The following is a 26,396-nucleotide window of genomic DNA, read 5'->3' as shown; positions in this document are numbered from 1 at the left end:
TTCGATATTTTATACTGTGCAATCATGCGATGGTAAGCCTCATATGCTATAATATGATTGGCCAGTAGTCGACGGGTTTTCATTAAACGTGGTAGTCTCATGAGCCGGGGATGGTGGTATGGGACCTATGCCCGAGCTATCGGCCTACGCTGGTGATAAGCCCCCGTAGTGACCTTAAGCTTATTTAAATTGGCTGATTGTAACTGGACTAATAATGGTTTGGCTAATCATGCATCCATGGCATATTGGAAATGACGGGTGGCTAATTCTGGATGTTGTAGCACGTGCCTTAGGATCATCGGGGTATCGTTTCGCTAGCTCCCAGACCACCGACTATCGTTCTATTGTTCCGACTGGATGATTTTCCCAGGTCGATGATTGCATAAGTGACGAGCCCAATTTCCGCACGGATGTGCATCCCCGAGGCGATATGCATTCACATATCCATACATTTAAAAAGACTACATCATGTGTTGTTTTGATTGCCTTATTGTTTTATAACTATGCTTACCCAATGCGGCGATGTGTAATCATTAGAGGAATTCAAACTGAGTTGGTCACTCATCAAATATATAACAGTACAGGTAGCATAGGTGGCCCAGACGACATTCATATTCATATTTATGAGGAGTAGGTTATGGTTGATAGGAGTGCATGACTGTATTTGTTAAGAGCTGCTACAGGATTTCACATCCCAAGATTGTTATAATTTACTTTATTTCACATGTAATATTATTTCATTTTGTAATTGTAAGAATGAGAGCATAGGTTTGTATAAGTCATTATAGACAACTTCTTGTACATCTTAAATATAAATAAAATTTTCCATTACGTATGATTTGTCCATTCTACACTCATCTGTTTACTCTGATAATTGGAAAAAAAATACTTGAATTTGACCATCCTTTAAGGTTAACACTTGGATTTTTGGGAAATGGCTCATGTACTCGGGTCCTGAAAAGTCAGGGCGTTACAACAAATGTCATGTTGTGCAAGCTATGGTTGCATAAGGAGCAAGTCACTGTCATTTCGTGCAGTGCACGTCAACGGCTTGGTAAAAATATGGTTACGGTAGATGGAATGTTATTTCAGAGCCATGTGGGGCCACCTTGATGTATATGTTTTATCTAAGTCGTTCATCGATTTTGAAATATCATTTTAGTCCTTGAAAAAAAAAAGGTATATTAAATATTGAAGTGGACCACACCACATGAATCAATTAGATAAAATCATACAATCCGATTCGTACCCAACCGATCTGACTCGGTTTTCCTGACCGAGTCGGACTCGGTTCGGGTCAGGCCAACAATGCGTCAGATCGGTCCGAGTCAGGTGACCCAGATCCAGTCACGGATCAGATCGAATTCAGCTCAAGGCATTGAAATTACGGATCGGATTGAGCTGGTCACAATCTGATCTGATCCGAACTGATGCCCACCTCTAAATGAAGATACCTGGAAAAATAAAATAAAATAAAATAAATCTTAGAATGGAACATTCGACTCTTGTCGTTTTAACATGGACAGTCTCCTTCAAACGTTCTTTTGTAGCCCAACCATATGATTTTCCAATATTAAAGATCGTCTTAGTTATCAGCCATCCACCGTGTGACCATCATATAAACGGTGTGGATGGCCCCAGATCATCTATTTGTAATGGCCAACTCAGCCACAGCGTTTTAAGTCGTGTAGAAAAATATCTGCCCGCGAGTATGTTGTTGATACATACAAGTGTCGGTTACGAACCCTGTTGGTGTGCATGAAAGTCACGTGGATGACACCATGAGGGGGTTGCATAAATAGAATTCAGAAACATGGGGTTACGGTGGTAGGCCCAAGGAATGAGAATTTCCCGGCTTTTGGAATAAGGGGGGTCCCACCTTTCCTCTTTCCTTTACGAAAACAGCTGTAGGGTCCATCTCCCCTCTCTTTCTCTACCAAAGGTGGGGAAACGGATTGGCTACTCCCACTGCTTCCAGCCGATGGCTGATGGTCGGTGCTCTGTGGGGCCACCATGATGTATGTGTTTCATCCATGCCGTCTATATATTTTTCTATATTATTTTATTATGTAAGACCAAAACTGAGGTATATTCCAATCTCAAGTGGACCACATTACATAAAAAAGTGTTGAATGAACTTTGACCATTAAAAACTTTTTAGGGGCCATAAAAGTTTTGGATCAAGCTTATCGTTGTTTTTCCCTTGATCTGGGTCTGTATGACCTAATCAACAGATTAGATATCAAATAAATAGTACAGTGGGCATTAGGAGGATTTTAATGGTGGATATCCAATCACTATTGTTTTCCTGTGATGTGGTCCACCTGAGATTATATTCCTATAATTTTTGGGATCAAACCCTAAAATGATAGGTAAAACTGGATGAAGCACATTCATCATGGGGGGGCCCACAGAGCACCGACCATCAGCCACGGGGCTGGTGGCAGGGGGAGTAGCCAATCCGTTCCCCAAGTTGGCGCCGAGGGAACTGATTCGATGCCTCAAGCGTCTACGGCTGCTAATTCACTTCTACAGGTGAAATTTCAGCCATCGGATGGACCCAAACCAAGGGACAGCTTTAATGGCTCCAGCCAACGCTCCTCGTTTCAAATGGGTCTTACCTGGATAATGTAGACTGAACCGTAACCGGGTTCTTGATTTTTGGCCAAAAATAAGAAGCCCCACTCATTAGATGGCTCATGCATGCATGATTCAATGCAGTCCATCGGTCTTTTTTTTTTTTTTTTTTCTAACCGTCCATTTCTCTCATGCACATGGGACCATGTGATTAATTGACTGGCTTGCTTTGGCATAATTGCGGTGGCGGGCACTTGCTTTGCTAAGTAGATACCCTTACCACATTGACACCTGTGCCACTCCTCGTACTCTTCGCGCGAATCGCCCACTTCTATTCATACCCATCTCCCGGATCGTGGGACCACTGCCGTGGATTCCAGGCAAGGCAGGCGTGTCATCGGGAGCGTCCCTCCAGTTCTTGCCACGTGTCTACTCACGTAACCACACATCACGTGATACGCGGGCACTTCAGAACGTGGAGCGAGAGCGTGATACGGGGAAGTGGATTGCGTGCGACCCCGTCGGACCTAACAAGGTATTGGCTGAGCCACATACAACGATCTAGTGGACCACACCAGGATGACTCTAGCATTTAATGCAACCAAGCTTACTGATCCACTAGAGCGTTGGATCAGCCTCATTTTTGGGTTCATACCTTAATATGATCTGAAAAAATGGATGGACAGCGTGGATAAACAGATACATCAAGGTAGGTCCCCACTCAGATCTGGTCGGACCTTGCTAGGTCCGCCTGGGGTCGGACGTGATCCGCTTCCGAGATACGGGTGGAGCGTTGGGGCCGTTAACTAGGGTCACCAACGGTCGTGTTACAACACCACCTACTCCGTGGACAAATAACTTAAGAGGCTCGTCCCTTGAGGCAGGCCCTTCTGGCTTGCTATTTTGGAGATCCAGGCCGTTCATCTAAAGGGAATGAATGTAGATTGGACAAAGGAAAAAAATTTCCAGGGGGTGAGAGAACCTTACGGTGCATACGAAGATGAGTTATGAAAAATGGTCCAGATACCAATGCATTTATGGCAGATAGGTGTAAGTAATCGAAGGGAATTTTTTATAGGTTGGCCATCCGAGGTGGGACCTACTAGACTAACGGTCTGGATCACCACGTGGTTGGACTGAAGGGGGTAAATATCCTCCCAAAGTAACTCGCCATTCACGAACAACGACATAAAAAGCTAACGGTAATTGAATTGGAGCCAGGGCTGTCATCGAGCCGGGCCTGTGTAGGTCTAGGACCGGATTCTGAAGGCGTGTTTGGGTGGTGGGATTAGAAGGGATTAGGTGGAACGGGATTCAAAAAAACATAATTCTTAACCATGGCAGGGATTGTCCCCGGTTGTCATGGGATAATATTAATGCCATGCTTTGTTGATACTACGGTGGTACATTGAATGAATATACCCACCATCATTTGAAATTATTAGGAATAACATCCACGTATTATATGTAAACTGTTCATTTGTTTTGTAGCTTCATTTTATGGCATGGGCCTAAAAATGAGGTAGATCTAAAACTTATGTGGTCCTAAAGAAGTTTTCAATGGTAAGTATTCAATCCCCATTGCTTTCTATGGTGGGGTCCACTTGAGCTGTAGATTTATTTATTTTTTGGCCCATGCTCTAAAATAATCTCAAAAAATGAGTGGACGGTGTGGATATAACCCACACATCATGATGGGACTTACACAACTTGTTAACAATGAGTGAAATTAGCACGGGACCAAATGCAATTCCATCTAACATAATTCGATGCTTTTCCATTCTTTCCCAAACATGGAGTGGAATTGGCACGGCACCAAATGAATCCCATCCCACCTAATCCCTTCTAATCCCACTGCCCAAACACGCCCTCGGGACGGGTGTATTCAAAATTTTAATATTCAGGCACGAGCCCGGCCCATTGACACCCCAAATTGGAAGTTGGAACCTGGGCTAGATTGTAGCGTCCTCGGGGGCACAGAAGGTCTGTATCCTCAATTTAAGACTGTAGGTATGGTAGCCACTTAACATGATATCTGGACCGTTCATTTAGGAGGTTTCATCGTGATTGGCCACATCCTAGTAATCACATCATTTGGGCCACCTCAGCCATCTTATCAGAGGGCTTTCATCTAATGAATGTAAACCGTGGATCATTTTCTTTCTACAGACTGAACGTTCGTTCCCCAGGGACACAACAACTTTCCCTTAACCATCAGGTTGTTTCTTTGAACCGTTCATCTGGTGGGGTCCTCTTATGAACTGACACTTGATCAACAGCCAACGCTCAACATGAAAAACATCCATAAACCAAACAGTTTGGAACTTTGGGTCATCCTTCCACGCGATTTTTGGCCAGTGGGGGTCCACCAGACGAACGATGAAGATATTCTGACCATGTAGCAGCATGTACAGTGAAGATCGCCAATTCAGCCATCCCGGTCAAAGGTATGACTACAAACGGCCACTTTAATCGAGTGCATTCTCCTTAGGCCAAAAAGAGCCCTTGAATGTTTCCAAGTTCCGACTTTCACTTTACAAGTCTGAAACGCACAACGGTCTGTGCGAGACGAGAATCGTCTACAACACCTGTTTACAAAGCGTGTAAAACAGCCAAGTTCTTTGGGTCCCACCATATTGTATATGTAAAATCCACTCCGTCCATCGGGCTATAACCCTTAGATTAATTAATTTTACAATATCATATCGATAGAAAACTCAAACTGACCACGCCATGTGGCCCAACACAAAATCCTTTGGTTGGCGTCCCATTCCCATTTTTTGCAGTGGTACGCCCTATCTGTGATGTAGATCTGGACGTTTTTTTCCCAGGTCCATCACCGAGGATATCATCTTTTGGACGGTGTAGATTTTACATATATACAACAAGGTAGCCCAAAGGGATGGGGTGTCTCACGTAATGCGGATGGAGGTGCCTTTTTACAGCTGTGAAAGGACATAACGTAGACTTGGGAGCTCAAGGGTTAGGTTGCATTATTTAGCGCGTAGAGGAGGTATTTGATACTCTGTGAGAGTGCGATGTTTCATACGCATTCATTCCAAAGTTGAACAGCTAGCATGCATGTAAGTCAAGCTGATCCGTCCAAAGCGTGGGCCCCACTTTATATGGGCCATTACCTAAAAATCTTGGACGGTTGATATTATGGGCCCTGGAGGGCCCCATGTGACTTTGATATCCCACATTGGAATTTGGAAGAACGTAGCCATTGTACCTGTGGACCACTGAATGGTGGGCCCCACTTGTACAGACTGAAGAATCAAGCGTCAGTGAGACAGGATTTTTGGTGTTTTCTCTGTGGTACTAGTAAAGGGGCGGTGAAAAGAAAAAGGATAGAAGACGATAGGAGTAGTTAAAAGTTTGTTTGTGTGTGTATTTATTCTGGAACATCTTTAGTGCTTTTTCATATTCTTCTTTGTGATTAATTAATGAAGAACGGTCACGGACGTTCGCACGTATGGTAACAACCGTACGATTCGATCTTTGTAAGGCCCACCGTGATGTGTGATTACCATCCAATAGATGCAACCCCTTGTGGAAGGTCTAGATCCTAAAATCCACCCTGATCCACGACTCAGGTGGGAAAACCAAAGGGTACAAAGGTGAACCGAGAGGAGGACGACACACACCATAAAAAACTTTGAGACCGGTTGTAGGTCCCATGGGTTTGTCTATATGTCATCCAACCCATTCATCAGGTGTTTTCTAAAAGGATGAAGGGACATACCGAAATTCAGACCATTCCAGAACTAAAGTAGGCCACACCATATAAATATATATGTTTCAATCGTTATTGTACAGTGCGTGCTGTGGGCCAGATGAGTTTTGGATCCAGATGGTTTCTGGGACCCATGGTGAAGATGATGAGGAACACGAGATGCACGGTTTGGATTCTACGTAGACATCACGGGTGGACCCCAAATAGCTTAAACACATGGCAATTGGTTTATCATGCATTGGAGATGTGTGGGGCTCACTGTGATGCTCATCTATTGCAATCAAGGGCCCACTTTTTTTTCTTATTTTATGGATTTTTATGCATAAGGACATTCGACAGAGACGAATTAGTCGGTAGGAAATTGGCAGATTAAACGGACCATATATATGAACTAGAATTTAATAGATGTTTATAGATAGGGAATTCACTCCTTGTGTCGATCCTAACTGTTAATGAGTGGGCCCCACTGCTGATGCGCCATATTCCAAATAACACACACGTCTAGCACCAGTAAGTATCCAATCAATGGACTTTCGACTGTTGTAAATAGATATTTTTTGAGTGAGAATCACTTAATTACAACTCATGGCATGCAAAACTAACATGCAGCCCTCCGTTTTTCCCAACAAACGGTCGCGATTGTAGGACATCTGAGCCATGCAAAAGGTGGGCCACGCCATGAAAATCACCTGGGGGAAAATCAAGCCAGTCCATTCATTGGGGTGGGCCACACTTGTATGTTCAATCAAATAATTGCCCACCATTGATTTCAAGCTCGTGGCCCACTCGATGAATGGAGCTGTCTGATTTCGTTTCAGGTTATATGCATCGTGGAGCCCACCTTTTCCAAGTCTCCAAGGCCCTGCACACGTGCCAGGTTGGCGCGAGCCCCGGGTTGAATGCTGCTTACGCATGCTGTGAGTGGCCGGTGATCATTGCTCATTTGTTCTTTTTGCATCAAAACCACACATCTGCATTCGCAGATCGGATGGCTACGATTGTCCCTGTCCACAGTGGAATAGGCATGATGAAATTGGATTTGGTACACGTGTGCAACTCGAATAACACTAGTTTTTTTTTATGTACCTGAAATTCCTGTGGTACACGTGTGCAACTCTGTTAGAAACATGCTGTTAGGTAGCACTGTAGATTGGTAATTCGCCAAGATTGGTACGATTGAACAGTTCTGATCATACAATCGGTGGGGCCGCCTGTAAATAGAGCTGTTTAAAGAGGTCGAGCAAAGTTCCACATTCAATTCAACTAGCCAAAATGCTCTCATCGAAAAAGAAAAAGAAAAGAGAGAGAATCTATCCATCCAAAGTAAAGAAAAGTGCTTCCATCGGATGGTTAGGATTGCCCAATCTGACTTTCGAGCTTTTGGTCAGTCAATGTTGGGGTCCACTGGAAGGCCGTTCAGATCATCCTGGCGTGGCGTTACCGAGTGCTTGACCAAAAATTCTAAAGAACCTGCCCTTGTATTAATATCAGATGAGGTCTCAAGTCCAACCGAATCACGGGTGCTGACTGGATACTACCCCCACCACGACCGGAAGCGGATTGCGTACTGAGTAGGTTCACCCTGACTTATGTATTTTATCCACTCCGTCCATCCATTTTAAAAGATAAATTTAGGGCTTTAATAAAAAATAATCATATCCAAAGATTAAATGGGGCACACCACAGGAAAAAGTGTGAATTGAAATTTCATTGTTGAAAACTTATTCGGGGCGCGGAAGTTTTGGATCAATCTTATATTTGTGTTTTCCGTCCATCAATGTCCATATGATCTTGTCAAAAATTTGGATGACAAATAAACATCAATGTGGGGCTAGCAAGGTTTCAACGGTGGAAATCATTATTCTCATTGTTTCCTATGGCACGATACATTTGAGTTTTGAATATGCATCAATTTTTGGATCAACCACTTAAAAGATCTGGAAAACGGATGGACGGAGTGTATAAACTACGTACATTCACGGTGGGCCCAACTGAGTTTACTCGGTACGATAAGAGCCTACTGAGTTACTCAGTACACCATCCGATTTCTCGAGGGCTTAGTTAGAGACGGACGGTCATGTCAGGAGCCCTGTGGGGCCACGTGATGCTATCCACGCCGTCCATCTAATATGACATATCATTTTAGGGTATTATCTCAAAAAGGAGGCATATTGAAGGCTCAAATGGAGCACACCAAACCTATCCATAGACTCGTATGGAGGGAAAACATAGATATCGGCTAGATCGAAAACTTCTTCAGCCTCGAAGTTTTGAACGGTAAGCATTCAATCCCCACTGCTTCCTGTGGTGTGGTCCACTTGACCCTTCAATTTTATTTTTATGTTTTTTTTTTTTTGTCTTTTTTTTTGCTCATGGCATAAAATAATACGTCAAAATGGATGTACTGCCGGGATAAAGCATACATACCACAGGAGGCCCAACGTAGCCCTGACAGGACCGTCTGGGGGTAGGACCCAGTCCGCTCCCTTGGATCACAAGTTACGGTCCATCCCTTCCAACCATTCATGTGCATGCGAAATCTATCCAATACCTCGGATGCATGATGAGGATTGCCTTAGCAAAAATCACACCTACTCATTCAGTGGAGCACACTCGTATTTTGTTATTTATCAATGGTTAGAGATTGTTTTCAACAGCGTGTCCCACCTGATGAGTAGATAGAACAATTGTTTTGCATTAGGTGATCATCATAGTGGGACCAACCTATTGCAAGGGTTGGATTTTGATTTCACATATTAGATTGGAATTAATCCTCTGGGTGGACCATAACTTGTGATCCAATCGATGGGACGCACCACTTTCTCTATCTGTCTCTATCTGTACATGATTCCCTCATATTCTACCATTATAAACGGGGAGCTGATCATGTGCTTCCGGAAGCATGGACAGTGCGATTACTCGCTGCCACCGGCACACACATGGAATATATGGGCGAGGTAGGAACCGTCCATTCAGTGTATCCACTATTCGGTGGACCATAGGCTAAAAATCACACTGACTGGATAACTCTAACCCTTTATCGGGTAGCATACAAAATTGACGGTACATGGCAAAAAAACATTATATAGAAAATTTCATTGATTAGACGGTCAGGATAGTCCAATCGAAAGAAATTTTAATTATTGACTAATTAATGGTGAAGCCTGCAAGATGAATGGTTCAGATCATTGCACGCATGTACCGCGTGTTCTACACAAAATATTGAGCACCAATATTCGGTGCATCTGCCTCCATTCTCTTCCCAAATGGACTCTTAAATTATTTCCGTTCCAGTGCCCAATAATAAAAGGGTCGTGCTTTGATCACATGATGACAGCCAATCATCGCTAGCCGTCCATTATTTTTTCCTTTCTAATATTATTACATATAAGCACGCAAAAGTCCACAGCCTTTAATTTATGAACGGAAATGTACGAAGACTTCGAGAGTCGCCCGAGCCCGCTTTGGATGGGCCACACCTGCCTATCAATTTATCCAAACCGTCTAATGTAAGAATTATATAAGATGTCCCTTCTTGATCAATGGTCTGAATTTTCATAAGAGCTGAATATTATGATCAGGAGTGCTAGTGGACCTCGCTCAGTTTTAATGCTTGCAAAATCGTATGAGTAGTGTTTTGTTAGAACTATGATACAAATGGCAGTATTTTAGTTGAACTGCGATTGCTAAATTCAAATTCTACAGGTAGCTTTGATGTGTTTCAAACTCTTTAATAAGCTTTATTCCAATATATATAAGTGATTCTTTAAGGGGGTAAGGTGTGGAAGATCATCGTATCAAACCTACAACAATGGCATCTCCAGAAGGTACTAATCACAATATGCCATTTTCCATTTTTATTATAAGAAATCTAAGCCATGCAAAAACTGAGACCCAGAAATGAAGATCAACCTGTCTGGTCCAATCATCAGGTGGACCATACTGCTGAAATAAAAGGTAATCATGGTGGGTCCCAAAAGCTTTTACACAGCTCAATGGCTCAAAATGTCTTAAACGTGCCAAGCTAGGTACTGAGAAACAGAGCTACATGCTAATTTAGTATTGCAGCCGGCTTAGGTGCTCACGTGATATCTCTACTTAGATCTAACGGTAGCAAAACTACAGCTTTCAGTCTAAGATTCTATATCAATCCCTTTTTTAAAAAACTTAAACCATGGATTTACAAGATGCTTGATACATGTATTAATCATTTAATAATGATTAGTATGTGGTGTGACTGGTAACAGAGAGAATGATATTTGATTCCTTAAAGGTCCCTTGCTGCAATCCGGATTGATGATCTGATGGGCCCCATCATGATTTCATGACCCAGATTGCTGATGTGATGGACCCTACAAGTAAGAACTGAGGTATTAGGACATTTGTATCCTGATGCATCATAATCCTATAATTCCTCTCGTTCAATTATTTGTTGGATCAATGTCAATGAGGCGCTCATTGCCGTGGCTATTTGCAATGGAGATCTTAGACAATCTCAACAGCACTTTTATAATCTAATTCTTTTTAACATTTTCATATGTTATTATTATAATAAGTTATAATTATTTTCAAAATATCAGTATTCATTGATTAAATTGAAGATCAAAGTCTATGAGCGTTTGCGTTTGCGTTTGCGTGGATGAAATGAAAGGGGTTTTGTCAAATAAAAACCCTTGCTTGACTTGCACAGGCACAGGGAGAGAGTGACTTTTGTTTGCGTGGATTAGGTGGCTTCATGTCGATGAGATCCATCTAGTCATCCATGTATGCTACCATACATTGGATGCCGATTTCCTACCAAAGGATTTGGTAGGAAGTTCCTACACTGGGATGATAAGTGGGCCTTTCTCACACTTTTCATCTATTTTTTTAGATCATTTTAGTACATGAGACTATATATCAGGTGGATCCAGAAATCAAGGCGTCCACGCAAGACGAGAACCAAGGGAAGAGTTTACTACCCTTGAAATCTTCTAAGGATCTAATTTGATGTTTATCCATTTATAGGGTCATTCCCACTTGCCACTTGCACTGCCCAATGGTTCATGTGATATATATGTGCTTTAAGGAAAACACGAGCCCAAAAAATGAGAGAGATCCAAATATCCGGTTCACCCCACCATGAGAAAACAATGGCCATTGAATTTTCACCATTAAAAACTTCCTAGACCTCACAGTAACATTTATTTGTCATTCAACTTGTTAGTTAGGTCACTCAATGCTGGATGAAGAGAAAGCATAAATATCAGTTTAATCCAAAACTTTTATGGTCCCTAATAAGTTTTTTATGGTGAGTGTTCAGTTACCACTCTTTTCTATGGTGTGGTCCATGTGAGATTTGGATCTGCCTCATTTTCAAGCTCATGCCATAAAATAGTAGGGAAAAATGGATGAAAGGCGTGGATAGGATACATATATCATGATGGGGCCCCTAGAACACTGTAGTAGCCACCTCAGCTGTCAGTATGCACTCCGTGTCCCAAAAACTTAGCCTGATATGGAACTTTGTATCCATACAAATATTTCAAACAATGGTCACTAAATCCCCACTATCTCCTCTCAGATGGACCACTTTAGCTTTGGATCCACCTAATTTTTAGTCATATGACCTAAAATGAATTTTCAAATAGATAAATTTAATTTCCCACAAACATCTCAGTAGGCACTACCTAGCACCCCAGGTAGGAACTTCTTGGGAAAGGCACATCCCCATACATGAACTAGGAACAAAAAATCACGCGGATTCAAAACTCAAATGGGCTCCACCATCAGGGACCATTTAGATGGAGATGCCCAACCATTAAAATCATTCAAATTATATGCGAGGTCCAGGGTGGCATACATGTGTCATCCAATCAATTCATCCAACACGTCCTATTAGAATGAACTGATCCCTCAGGTAATCAGGACATTTCAAAACTCATGCATGTTCCACCAGGGAAATTTACGGGTCTTACACGTGATTTTACACACTTTCCTATGACGTAGCCCACCTAAGTCATGGATTAGGTGAATCTGATGCATCAGACAAACAAGGTGAAGCTGATGCGTGTTTCTCTTCTCCCACGTAATGCTCAATCAAAGCAAGTCAAGTGAGTTGGGCCACTGCAACAGTATTAATTCCTTGATTTTCATCACAAGAGATGTTGAGAAACTCATACCCCCATAAAATTTTCTCCTCTAATTTTAGTGAAGAAGACCGAACTTAATTTTCAATTATCATTTCACGATCCCAAGTGGGTCCATCGTAATGAACGGTTACTATCGCATGCAACATGTAGCTGCCACTCGACACGTTGATGTTGTGGTACATGGTCACCATCTTGCCTGCGGTGGCTCATTGTCCCACCTGCATTTGATCCCCTTAACGCTCACCACATGAATTTCTTACGTGTTCCTAACTAATTATTTGTTTAGGACTCGTGCGCACAGAGGGTTTCAGGCAAGAATTTGAAGATGCGCATTTTTCAATACCACCAGCAAATGGCTGATGGTCGGTGCTTTGTGGGCCCACCATGATGTATGTGTTTCATCCATTCCGTCCATCTATTTTTATAGATGATTTTATGGTACCAAAAAAAATGAGGTGTACCCCAATCTTAGGTGAACCACATTACAGTAAATAGTATTGAATGAACGTCGACCATAAAAAACTTTTTGGGGGCTATAAAAGTTTTGAATCAAGCTTATCTTTGTTGTTTCTCTTCATCTGGGTTTGTATGACCTAATCAACAGATTGGATGTCAAATAAAAGTATAGTGCGCCTTAGGAGGATTTTAATAGTGGATGTGCAACCACTTGTTTTCCTGTGGCGTGGTCCATCTGAGCTTTATATCCCTCTAATTTTTCGGATAAAGCCCTAAAATAATCTGTAAATATGGATGAACGGAATGGATGAAATACATACATCATGGTGGAGCCCACGGAGCACGGGCCTGATGGCCGGGGAATAGCTAATCCGTTTCCCATTTTGATATGCGCGTCAATATTCCCGCCCACAATTATTTAGCGCACAAATCCTCAATGCACACTGTGCGCACAGAAATTCCTTCCATTAATTTAACTGAGACAGGTTGACCCACGAGACAAAAGCGAGGATCCACGAGTAGTCCAGCTAGGAATAGGCAGCTCAGAGAAGCATCCCATCGACAAATCCATGTTGAGGAATATACAATCCTCGACCCTACGATATGCAGTTTTTAGTTTGCTCTTGTGGATCCCATCTAATACATGTCCATGATTCCAGATCGTCGATCTGACAGGACCCACCTTGGATGGAAGGTCCCCTGTCACAGTTTTGAAAATCCTAGCCTTCCACTCTTTGGACTCTTCTCCTAGCCGTCTAAGCGCTCCATCAAAGTGGTAGGGCTGTCCTAGTGAAGAGTTCTTTGGGTCATGATCTATCTAGGATGTTACTCATCAGACCAACGGTCTAGATCATTGAAATATGGGCCCCACTAGTATAAACTGAACACTGGAGGATACGTTCACAGTATTCTATGGGAAATTATTGGTACTCCGTGGGACTGTTGACTGTAGTCCACAGGCCGTCCATCATATTATACGAGGCTCATCCTTGATGATGACTTGATGAGAGTGCATTCCACCGTGGATGGACCTGATTGGATGGCCCGCAAATGGGATTACCAAAGGGGGTAAAAAAAAGGAGCGCGGAAATGGACGGCTTAAAATAACTGGTTGTGCAGGATCATGCGTCTGGTACAATATTTCCACCGTGCACCTTCCACACCTGACCAACCAACGAGTGATTCTGATCAGTGAGACTGGGCCACGTGTACTAAGGGGCCCCACCAACTACTATACGAGTTAGGTTGCTTGATTTTTTAGCCAGTGCATGTTGAGAGTGGGTTCCACCGATGAATGACACCGATGCTGCATGTGCATGATGTGGTGAAATGCTCCCTTCGTCTCACGTCAGTCACTAGAAATTGATCATCTTATACTTGGTAATGACATTTGAACGGTTGTGATCACTGATGAACGGCTTGGATCTTGCACACACCGGCTGCTTTAGCACGCGTTTCTACGTGCACGTGCGCATCGAGCGGTACCCCGCCAGCACTGAAAGGAGGAGAGTAGGTGAGAGGTGGGCAACACGTGCTGTTTGTCTCCTATTGTTTTCCTTCCTTAGCCATGCACGATCTTCGTGGCAATTTCCGCTGTTGCACTATAATTAATGGAGGAGGAGGTTTGCTAACCCTACACTCACCTCTACACGTGTATGGCATCGGAGCGGTCCATATATATTAACGGACCCGGATTGCCTACCAAAGCCTTCCGCAGGAACTTCCTGTGATGGAAAGCTAGATGGGGCCCACCGTAATGTTTGTGAGAAATCCACCCGGTCGATCCGTTTTGAAATATCATGTTAAGACCTGCACCCAAAAATTAGTCAGATCAAAACTCAAGTGGGGTGCACCACAGGAAAAAGTAGTTAGGAAAATGCCTGCCGTTGAAACTTTCCTGATTGCACCGCGACGTTTATATTCCATCAATACCGTTCATAAGGTATGGGATGAACTGAAAACACAAAAATATTAGCTTGATCTAAAACTTTTGTGGCCCCACGAATGTTTCAATAGTGGACGCTCAATTCACACTGTTTCATATCGTGCGGCCCATTTGAGCTTTGGATCTGCCTCGTTTTTTGGCCCAATTCTTAACATGACCTGTCAAAACGGATGGTCGGGGTGAATTTCTCACTTGAAACGTGGCATTGACGCCATACACACGTGCTAGATGGGCACGTATAACCATACGGGTTTTATTTTTTGTTAGCTTGTTAGTACACTCACTGTCTGACCACACTTCACTGTTAGCCACCCCCACTAAGGGAATCGATGCACCTTGATATTGAAACGAGGTATCTTTGACTCAGTCTGCCACTTCAACTATGCATCTGGGTGTTATAACCATATGGGGTTGTAGGGTCGTCAAACCATGTTATGCATGATAAGTGAACTTGATCGTTTATCTGGGCCCACCGTTCACGATGTGAAGTACCTCAAGAATCCCCTCTATCAGAGAATTATAATCGCCAATTGTGGGATTTTATTCTGGATAATGTAGACCGTTGCTGTATTTTTTCTTCTTAACGGTCGATTTAGAGGCCAATGGAAATGCAAGCAAGGTTTCACACACTCAGCGTGTATAACATACAAACGGTCCGATCAGCGGAGCGTCTTCGGTATATGTAACTGAACTCGGTCTGAGTGCACTCTCTTATTCACACGTGGCAACGAGGTGCATGCAAGATCAGAGCCGCTCATCGGGCTATCCCCACTCTCTAGACGTCTTATCCCAAAAATCATGCGGATCTGATCAAGGACAGAAAAATGGCTAGTGATCGATATCCCACGTGCAAATATGGCCACCTGATTATCATAACAGCATAATTTTTTCATTTTTTGGACGGTGCACGCGTGAGAAAAAGATTGCTGCGCAAAGCGGGTTGTAGTTTTTTGATACTCTGGCTGAGTATGACTCTTGATACGCAGGCACTTGGAAGTTCTACACTAGGCATACAGTAACTCAAATTAAACCGGTTGCGGTACTTACTGTCTCTAATTTACCTTCCCCAAAATCAGATTGTTCAAAAAATCCTAACTTCTGTTTTTCAACAAGTGGATATTTTTAACCGTCCAATAAATATAGACCAATCTGATAGTCAACTACTCAACTAAGACTAATTTTTTTGTTCATCAAACAATCTAAAGTGGGACCCAATATTTTTACAGTTCATTTTAAATTATTTATATTTCATTTATTCGATTTCTATGCAATCTGTCATGAGTATCATCCCACTCTGCCAGACTATCAATGTTTTTCTCCTGAGTGGGTTCACTCGCTCAAGTAAGAGAAATGCTCGAGTGTGCTCGTACCACTGTAAGTTACAGTTCTCCGAGTTGCATCCGTCCACTTGGATAGTCCGATGAATCGATCCGATCCGCCTATTAAGTCGAGAACACCACATTAATGTGATGATCTTATCCATCCTTGATATTCCCTTAGTTTTATAGCCATCTTCCAATCTATAGATTGGATGGCTACGATTTCTTAATAAAGCGATTTTCAGGATCATAAGAAATCCATGATGGCCCCCAACAAACAGAGTGATCAAATTGTTGATTGGTCAAAAAAAATATCTAAATTCAGTAAATAAATATGTGCTGGACCTAATGAACAGTCTGGATGAATAAATCGGACTATCTAGGTGTCCTAATTCTAGAAGGAGCACTATAACTTGTTGCTCTCTCAGAGCACTGGATTACTTCTCCTCAGTGCAGCGAAGGATTCCGTTCGAGAGCGGATTAGGTTCGGCCCCAGCCTCATCAAAGATGGTGCGGCCCTTACCATGGGTCCCACCTTGATGTTTTTATTATATATCCACTCCGTCCATACATTTTTAAAGATAATTAAATTGATGAATCCAAAATTTAAAATGATCCAAATCTCAGGTTGACCATACTATAGGAAAAAAAAATGGTGATTGAACTTTCTACCGTTAAAAACTTACTAGGGCCCACCGTTATGTTTATTTTCCATCCAACATGTTGATAAGGTCAAATAAGCATGGATTAAGGTAAAAACATAAATATAATCTTGATCCAAAACATAAGTGGCCCATTAATTGTCATTCACCATTGTTTCAGTGTTTCCCATGGTATACTCAAAATGAGAATTGAATCTGCTTCATTTTTGGGTTCATAAACTAAAATGTTCTAAAAAAACGGATGGACGGTGTGGATATCTAATAAATACATCAAGGTGGGCCCACACATAAAGGACGCCCCATCTTGGGTGAGGGCAGGGCCGCTCCTAATCCGCACCCATTTCGTTCGTCCTGACAATAATCATCGTCCCCAGATACCTTGTGCATTTCTTTCTGTTCCCCGTTCCTTTTCTCTTTTTTAAGTAAAATAAAAAAGAAAAGAAAAGAAAATTAAAAAAAGGAAGAGGCTTTATCAACAGCAGCATCTCGCCATTTGCAGAAATGAAATGGAATGAAATGAGAGAAGGCAGAGAAGAGTCTTGAAGAAAGGAGGAGAGGATATGAAGACGAAAAGAGGAGAAGAAGAAAGAGGGAGTGATGTTAGTAGTAGTAGTAGTAGTAGTAATAGTAGTAGCAGTTGTAATGGGAAGAGGACAATGGTGGTTGGGGTGAAATTGGACGGTCCAAGCAAGGAATTGCTAACATGGTCTCTTGTAAAAGTGGCCCATCCTGGTGATCGAATCATAGCCCTTCATGTTCTCAATTCCTTCTCCGCCTCAGGTTTGCTGCTATATTCCCTCCCTTCATATTATTCTTCTTTGTTATGTATTTCTCAACCTTGTGAAATGGAAATGAAAACTAAATTGGAGAGTTTTGGAATGAGTAGGAAATGGAGATGGAGAAGGACAGTCCTCCCTTCTTTCTCTTGTCAAGGCTTTTGAATCCGTTCTCACTGTTTACCATGGCTTCTGTAACTTGAAACAGGTCTGCCTCTCTCTCTCTCTCTCTCTCTCTCTCTCTCTCTCTCTCTCTCTCTCTCAAAAGGATTTTTTTTTAAATCTTTTTTTTTTTTTTTTTGTATTTTTTTTAACAATTGCAGGTCGATCTCAAGCTCAAAATTTGCCGGGGCTCATCAGTCAGGAAGGTTTTGGTGCGGGAAGCGAAAACCTTGGCTGCCACTAAGGTCATTCTTGGGGTCGCCAAGAACCATCGCCGCATTGGGTGAGTCTTTTTTTTTTTTTTTTTTCTTAATTTTCTTTTTGGGTGTGTTTGGTTGCACCAAATTTCATGAGATTTTCCCCAAATTGAACTGATTGATCATGATATTTCATGATATTTGGTGCAACCAAACGCCCCTTCTTCGTCTTCTTTTCTTTCTTTTTTTTCCTTTTTGGGTGTGTTTGGTTGTGCCAAATTTCATGAAATTTTCACCAAATTGGACTGATTAATCATGAAATTTCATGATATTTGGTGCAACCAAACGCGCCCCTTTCTTTTCTCTTTTTGGGTGTTTGGTTGCACCAAATTTCATGAAATTTTCACCAAATTGGACTGATTAATCATGATATTTGGTGCAACCAAATGCCCCTCTTTATCCATGCAAATCTTCGTCTGTGACTTTGGCATTTTTTTAAAAATATGTTTTGGGATGGATTTTGCAGGTCTTTAGTTTCAATTGCTAATTATTGTGCGAAGAAACTCCCACTTGATTGTTGTGTTTTGGCGGTGAACAATGGGAAGGTGGTTTTCCAAAGAGAATCAACTGTCAATGTCTATTCATCAGGTTGGTTTCACTCTTCTCATGTGATCTTCCTCTGTCTTCTTGTTTTCTGTTTTAGTTCAGTTGGAATGGGCAAGTTTCGATGCTTTCCACTCATTTTGCATTTCGTTTTTTATTCCACTGAAGATTCTGGAAAGAAAACAGAGGATTGCCGCCAGCCCACCAGATTGTTTGGTGCGTTCCGTCGGACCTGGAGTAAGAATTCCAAGGTCCTGAATAGCAAAACTTCAGGGCATCCATTGATAGCCGAAGGTAAGATTGGAAAGAATGATGATTGGGAAGATCACCGCAGTTCAGGTGCAGATTCAACATATTCAGGGTCAGATTGTAGTGGCATTACCGCTGATGATGATATGTCCAACAATTCAGTGTGTCGAACGTGTTCGATATGTGCACCGAATTCTGTATCCCCAGAAGAGGCCCTCTGTACAAATTCTGCAGAAGAAGACAGAGATGATTCATTGGCTCTGGTTACGGTACAGACGTTGGAGGCAGCTTCAAGCTCTATCTCCCTATTGATACGGGAATTGCCCGAGTTGAGACCTGGCTGGCCTCTCCTCCGCAGGACGATCTTGCCCAACAGGAATACTTCAGAAAGATCAAAAGTTAAGCAGATCTCTGTGGTTCAATGGGCAATGCGGGTGCCTGTTAGGCATTCTGCGGCCACAGTTCATCCTGATCAAAAGCCCATGAAAGTGGGCTGCGCATCTGTAGAAGCAGTACATGATGCCCAATGTGGTGCGCCCAATTTGGATGGAGAGAGTGGGGCAATGGTTCCAGTAGGAAATGTCACCTCTCCTATTCCAGATGAAGATGAGTCGAAAAGCCTGCCAAAGGAGTTGGAGTCTCTTCAGGAGAAATACTCATCTACCTGCAGAATTTTCAGCTATCAGGAACTTGTGTCCGCGACATCCAACTTCTCATCTGGTGTGTTACCTTTCATTTCAGATTGCTAGTTGCTACTTGTTAGATCCTGAGGAGATTAGCATAAATGCACTCTGAAATATGAGATTCGTGCCACACATGCTACTATGGTATGTGCGTGTGAGATCTGGGCTATCCATCAAATGGAAGCCAACATGCCTTGGGCTAAAAATCAGGCTGGTCCACTCATTGGGTTGGCCACATATGTAAATGGAGTACTATGGACTGTTTGTCTTTTCCTCCCACCATGTGTGGCGTACCTGATGGGTTGGGCTGGTCTGATTTTTGGGGCAGTGTGTGTGGTGGGGTACTCCTGATGAATGGCACAGATCCAAATGTGTATGCCACATGAGCACGTTTGCCATGAATTTCCTCTTTAATCTGCATTTTTGCAATTCATGTCGATGCATATGCCATTTGTTATTAACCACCATCCTTCACACTTCAGACAAGTTGATTGGGAAGGGAGGCAGTAGCCAAGTATACAAGGGATGTCTTCCCGATGGGAAAGAACTGGCAGTGAAGATCTTAAAGTCCTCACAAGATGCAGTGAAAGAGTTCATTTCTGAAATTGAGATCATCACCACCTTACATCACAAGAACATCATCTCTCTCTTTGGATTTTGCTTTGAGGACAAGAAACTGATCTTGGTATATGATTTCCTATTGAGAGGAAGCTTAGAAGATCACCTTCATGGTACGTCATTATCGTCACCACAGGTTTGGGGCCAGTTTGGATTGACCACAATATGTGGAAGAACGTGTTTCTGCTGCACAGAATGAGAATGGAATGATAAATGCTCGGACCTTTTAGTCCCATTTTCATTTGGGTGCATTACAAGGACAGGGCATTTGGCACTTCCTGCAATCTGCATTTTGGAGGGTGTGCAAAAGGGATCAATTTCCACAAAATATGCGTTCGCAGATGCACATTCAATTCTATTCTCGTTTTGGGCTACATCCAAACTGGCCCTTATCAGATTCTATTTTTTGACGGATCCCCCCTCATATGGTGCTTACTTTTATCAGGAAAGAAAGATCAGACTGTATTCAGTTGGGGTGGGAGATATAAGGTGGCCGTTGGTGTGGCTGAGGCACTTGATTATCTACATTCTGGTAGTAGCCAACCCGTAATTCATAGGGACGTCAAATCATCAAACATCCTTCTAGCTGATGATTTTGAGCCACAGGTTTGTACTTCCTTCAAACCAGAGGACCTTTCTATCGATTTGGAACAACAAAACCTTTCTACTTCTCAGCTGAATTAGCATATTTATGAATCCATCATGCATCTAGTCAGATTCCTCATACACAACCCTTCACTTGTTGCTTCAGTTGTCTGATTTTGGACTTGCTTCGTTGGCTTTGACGACTTCATCACATATAAGGTGCAGCGATGTTGCAGGCACATTCGGGTTTGTTACTTACCAATGCGAATTTCATACGTGATCTTGATTGAACCCAACCCCACCATGCCAATCATGACTCTTTTCTTCTTCTTTTTTCTTTTTAACATGATCGAGAAGAATCAAGCTGACTCACTGTATATTAAACCCATCTTGGCAGATACTTGGCTCCTGAATATTTCATGTATGGGAAGGTGAATGACAAGATTGATGTGTATGCTTTCGGTGTTGTACTCCTTGAACTTCTTACAGGGAGGAAGCCCATCAGCAATCAGTATCCGAAAGGCCAAGAGAGCCTGGTCATGTGGGTAAGTCTTCCTTCTTTGTTTTATCACTGATTTGTTGCTGAATTCACATTTGTGTCTCTAGTGATTCATGGGACCCATATGACCAGGCAAAACCAATTCTCCAAAGTGGTAAGACAATGCAGCTGTTGGATCCAAGCTTGGGCGATAAGTACGACAATAATCAAATGGAGAAGATTGTTCTAGCTGCTTCCCTCTGTATCAGACGCGCACCTCAACTTCGGCCTCGAATAGGCCTTGTAAGTGGTCTCGCATCATGTTTCTGCCTTTGATATTTACGTATGTTGCACTAACAACTGCAGTCTTTCTGGGTGTGTTTGAATGCACAATTGAATTGATTATGAAAATTTCTGTTCAATCTAGTAGGTATAACATGTTTCCTAGCATTTATATTCGGGAAGGAGCCCTCAAATTGCAGTCCAACTTCAAAGTTGTGCAATTGCAAATTGGGGCCTATTCCATCGCATCCAAGTGCTAAGGGCCTTTTTGGACACACCCTCGAAAGGGCGTTAGAGGCCTAAATTCTGGATTGAGCCAAACTGCAGTTGGTGTGGTGTGTTTGCATGTATTTTGCTAACCACCATCTGATTCCCCACTCGACAAAATAGGCACTAGACATCCTGCTGCTGAAAATTTCTGTTCAATCTAGTAGACAAAAACATGTTTCCTAGCATTTATATTCAGGAAGTAGCCCTCAAATTGCAGTCCAACTTCAAAGTTGTGCAATTGCTCCATCGCACCCAAGTGCTATAAAGTCCTGTTCGGACACACCCTCAAGAGGGCATTGGAGGCCTAAATTCTGGTTTGAGCCAAACTGCAGTTGGTGTGGTGTGTTTGCATGTATTTTGCTAACCACCATCTGATTCCCCACTCGACAAAATAGGCACTAGAAAGCCTGCTGCCAAAATTTTCTGTTCAATCTTAGTAGACAATAACATGTTTCCTAGCATTTATATTCAGAAAGTAGCCCTCAAATTGCAGTCCAACTTCAAAGTAGTGCAATTGCTCCAACACACCCAAGTGCTATAAAGTCCTGTTCGGACGCGCCCTCAAGAGGGCATTGGAGGCCTAAATTCTGGTTTGAGCCAAACTGCAGTTGGTGTGGTTTGTTTGGATGTATTTTGCTAACCACCATCTGATTCCCCACTCAACAAAATAGGCACTAGAAAGCCCGCACGCCGAAAGCCAATCGTTTGGTTTTTTTGGGTGAGTAAGCCAAAAAAGCAAGTTTGAAAGCCCTTTTACAGAAACCCCCTTTTGCAAAAGTGTGTTAAAAAACAGGCCATAATAAAGGCAGCTAAGATTATTGGTTTTCGGCAAGTTGACCAAAAAAACTCAGCTTGAAAGCCCCTTTTATAGAAACCCCCTTTTGCGGAAGCACATCTAAATGGGCCACCAGGAAAGTATCTCCAATTTAGTCATTTCTTGTTTATGGAAGTAAGTGTTGTGATTCAATTCAATAGTGCATCCAAATGCAGCCTCGTGTGCAAGCAGCTGCTTCTTGATTGTCAAGTGAAATGGATTCTGTTGTAGAGATATTTCTAGTTCATGTTATGGTTATATTTCATCTCCTTGACTGCAGATTTTGAAGCTGCTCCAAGGGGATGATGAAGTTACCAAGTGGGCGAGATTGCAGGTCAGTGCTTCGGATGAGTTCGATGGACTGGATGATGAAGGGTACCCTACTCCTAACATCCAGTCCCATCTCAGCCTCGCCTTGCTCGATGTGGAGGACGATTCACTTTCGGTGAGCAGCACGGAGCCAAGCCTCAATTACTTAACAGCAAACAGGTCGTGGGAAGATTACTTGAAGGAGAGGTGGAGCCGCTCATCAAGCTTTGACTGACTTTCTTGGTGGGACCCACATCACCATCCCTTCGATTTTTGTATAGTCTTTCAGATTCATTGCATTTTGCTTTGCTGATCTAATCATCTTGGATGAGAGGTTGTTTGAAGAACCATCACCCTCCTCCTCGACAAGACATGTTCCTCCGTCCTATTCGGGGCCTTGTCATGGGGCCCTTGTCCCCTTGTTCCGTTCAGTTGGATTATTCTTGATCAAAGGTTGAGAAAGAAAATGTGCGATTCCAGGGCTGGATTAGTAGCTTAAGAAATGCTGTGTTGTGGCATTCAATGAGGTAAGAACTAGTTTTTGAAGGTTGTAACAAATTGCATTTGCTATTACAGAAAAACAGGCTTACAATCTACAAATTACCATCTTCTCTGCCTACCTAGCTATGAACTTGTATGCCTGAATTCACCCCATTCCAGAAATTCGGAAGTGGAATGCAATTTGGCAAGTATTGCGACTATTGTAGACAGATGCAGCATATGGTTATAAGTGTACAAAAGAGTAGATCCTTTCCCTATCTTGAATTTATTTGGGTAGTGTGGAATAGTCCTTTTTTCCATCTGGATTTGGACACAGGAGCTATGGAATGGTGTGAATTCTTCTTACCTTATTACAGTGTGAATTTATATGTAGGGCCCAAGTGGGTCCACTTGTGATCCATGGTTGATTGCACATCGCTCCATCGTCTCACTGATTGGATGATCAAAGCCATTCAAATGAGGACCTGCAGAATGAACTTTAAGAACCTTTTTTTACTTGTATGGATGTTGTATCCAGTCATGACTATTATGGGTAATGTGCAATCCAAGGTGGAGTTAATCCTATCTGACCGTCTTTGTCGATCATAGGTGGGATTACGTGGGCCCCACATTGGATTCCCACCTTAATGAGGTAAGAGGAATTGGTACTGAATCATAGACATTTTCCCTGGCGACGACAATGTTACAGACACTTTTGATCAAAACACCTGCATTTACAGGGTCTTGATCATCCCTGCCGTCGGCACAACGCCAGTGCAAGCTGTTGGTGATTGTCCCATAGTTTGCAAAGCAGGCAGCTCAACCCCAGACTCTCCGAGTTAACACGTCCTAGTCACCCGGATGGAAAAACCAGGCGGTTCTTGACTCAAACCTAGTTTTTCAGTCAACTCAGGACTCAATTGAATCAGTCTATTTCAATGAGTCAGCTGAGTTGGAAAATGGTTCTTTTTTTTTATTAAGATGAAGAAAATATGAGATAGGAGGATGATTGAGAACAATAGGAGAAAGAAGAGAGGAGAAAGCTGAGGTTCTAACTACCAAATATATAGAAATATGTATAAAATAATTAAAAATGACTCACCTGGTCAACTCTAGCCAGTGACTGGCCGAGTCCTGGTTTGCAAACTATGCTTGTCCAGATCGCATGGATTGATGGGCCATCAATCAAATGGATTTTTTAACAGGCTGAAGGTGGACCGTCGCATATTTTAGCTTTAACCATACATTTGAATGGCTGAATTATACAAACTGGGCTACTTTGGGCAGTGGCCCATTCCGCAGTTGTGGCCTTAGAATTGGGTAGAGATCAATAAATGTGCGATCGAGATTGCAAGATTGCAACATTGCGTAGGGATCTCTAATCATCCGGTCCCACGGGACAGATAGGTAGGCTCATTGGTAGTTAATACTTTTTATTTTTTAAAATTTTTTGGCCATTTCTTAATTTTCCTGTCGATTTCTTTATTTTTTAATTTTACAATGTCTGGAAGTTGAATAGATTTTCTCAATCCAAAGGGCCTTTAAATTCATGACAGCTTATGTTATTTAATGGCAATTATAATTAATAACGGTTTCTTAACGGCTACAAAATCTTAAATAAATTAAAAAATAAAAAATAAAAAAAGGAATCACTTATACCGGACAAGCGTATTAGAAATCCAAACCCCAGGACCATATCCACCATGGAGGTTTCTGAATGGGTTGTTTGCTAGAATACATCCCCACCTTTAGCATTCAGTGCTGGATCATCTTTCATTGATCCAAACCTTCCATGTGATGCGCCATACCTTGGGTGAACGGTCTCTTTAAACGTCAAATAATCAAGGGGGTGAAAATTTTCAGTTTGATAGTTTTTCTGAGTTATCCCCCATCCACGGTGAGGCCATCAGATAAACGGTTCTGGACATCGAAAAGGACCCAGATCCAACGGCTACAGTCTCTATGTATCTCATTCAAATACGTGGGGATGTATTTTTTCTAACCAACGTCTCCTAATACAATCTATGGGAACTGCACAATTGTCTACTCGATACTCTGGCGGATGGTTGATATGCAGCCACTAAGAAACTGGTTAGCATTTAACACCCGAATACAGCCCAAGAGAACAACTTTGATACTCCGACAGAGTGTGATGGTTGATACGCACCCACCAAGAAATTATACACGTATCATTGAAGTAACTCAAATTAAACCGTCCAAATCGTGTGTCTTTATTGATAGATCATAAATCAGAGGCTGCACTGGTTAGATTTTGCTAACTGGTTGATTGATGCACATGTAACGGTTGGTTTAAAATCAAAATTTGTCAATGGTCCAAATTCATCAAACAAATGTACATTAATCGGAGAATAGGAGTGCTCAATCGATCAAATTTGGAGGAGATCACCTATCCATGATAGGCCCCACAAGTTGGACGGTTCAATTTGAGTGACTTCAATGCCTCATTTACAATATCTGTAACAACCATCACATAACTCTCCTACGCACCAAAGAGATTGTGAAGCAATGCACACCTTGTGGTTGTAGGATCACATTCCCCTCTCCATCACAACCACAAAACCTTATCCAAAACCCATAAAAGATAATAAAAAAAACTCATATATGGTTTGGCAAAGCTTCGCAAAGCCCAAACGCATGTACGTCATCACCACGTATATCCACGTGGCACATAGGTGAAATATCCAAGCCATCCACCATATGGACCTCACCTGTAGATGCTACTGCCCAAATGTAAGGGTTGTATACTCAGTATGTGTGCCACGATGTTAGAAATAAGTGGACGGATTAGATAACTTTAGCTTATTTTTTCACAACCGTACATTTATTTAGTTAATTGTGGCCCACTTGACTGGTAGACTAACCTGATTCTTAGAGTAGGATATATTAGGTAGTGGTACCCTTCTGATGGATGGATTAGATATTGCACATGTCTGCCATGCTGGCATTTTGAGTGGCGTACTCATTAGCTGACCCCATGCATGTGGGTTTAGCAAAGCTCTGTTTGGGCGCCATGGAATTGTACGTCCACACACCTAAATGTTTG

At 42.3% G+C, this 26,396-nt stretch overlaps 1 protein-coding gene across 1 annotated transcript; it reads left to right on the top strand.

The window, feature by feature from the left end:
* The first annotated feature begins 17,182 nt into the window (after nt 1-17,182).
* Nucleotides 17,183-23,452, top strand: LOC131236578 (protein kinase STUNTED-like). Its single transcript, XM_058233855.1, has 11 exons — nt 17,183-17,606; nt 17,713-17,810; nt 17,926-18,047; nt 18,488-18,609; nt 18,733-19,533; nt 19,979-20,227; nt 20,560-20,720; nt 20,866-20,945; nt 21,097-21,244; nt 21,331-21,480; nt 22,824-23,452. Exons 1-11 carry the CDS (start codon nt 17,387-17,389, stop codon nt 23,085-23,087), a joined length of 2,415 nt encoding a protein of 804 aa, XP_058089838.1. The 5' UTR covers nt 17,183-17,386; the 3' UTR covers nt 23,088-23,452.
* Nucleotides 23,453-26,396: the final 2,944 nt, after the last annotated feature.

The sequence above is a fragment of the Magnolia sinica genome, chromosome 2 (assembly GCF_029962835.1).
Source record: "Magnolia sinica isolate HGM2019 chromosome 2, MsV1, whole genome shotgun sequence".
Classification (NCBI taxonomy): domain Eukaryota; kingdom Viridiplantae; phylum Streptophyta; class Magnoliopsida; order Magnoliales; family Magnoliaceae; genus Magnolia; species Magnolia sinica.
The sequence above is the reverse complement of the archived record's forward strand: the minus strand, read 5'-3'. Positions and strand labels throughout refer to the sequence as shown.

Bases quoted from the DNA above. Each gene is read 5' to 3' on its own strand.
- LOC131236578 (XM_058233855.1), top strand. From the start codon at position 17,387: ATGAAGACGAAAAGAGGAGAAGAAGAAAGAGGGAGTGATGTTAGTAGT. The intron at 17,607-17,712 runs GTTTGCTGCTAT...TGGAATGAGTAG, and splicing joins CAATTCCTTCTCCGCCTCAG to GAAATGGAGATGGAGAAGGA. The intron at 20,946-21,096 runs GTTTGTTACTTA...CCATCTTGGCAG, and splicing joins GATGTTGCAGGCACATTCGG to ATACTTGGCTCCTGAATATT.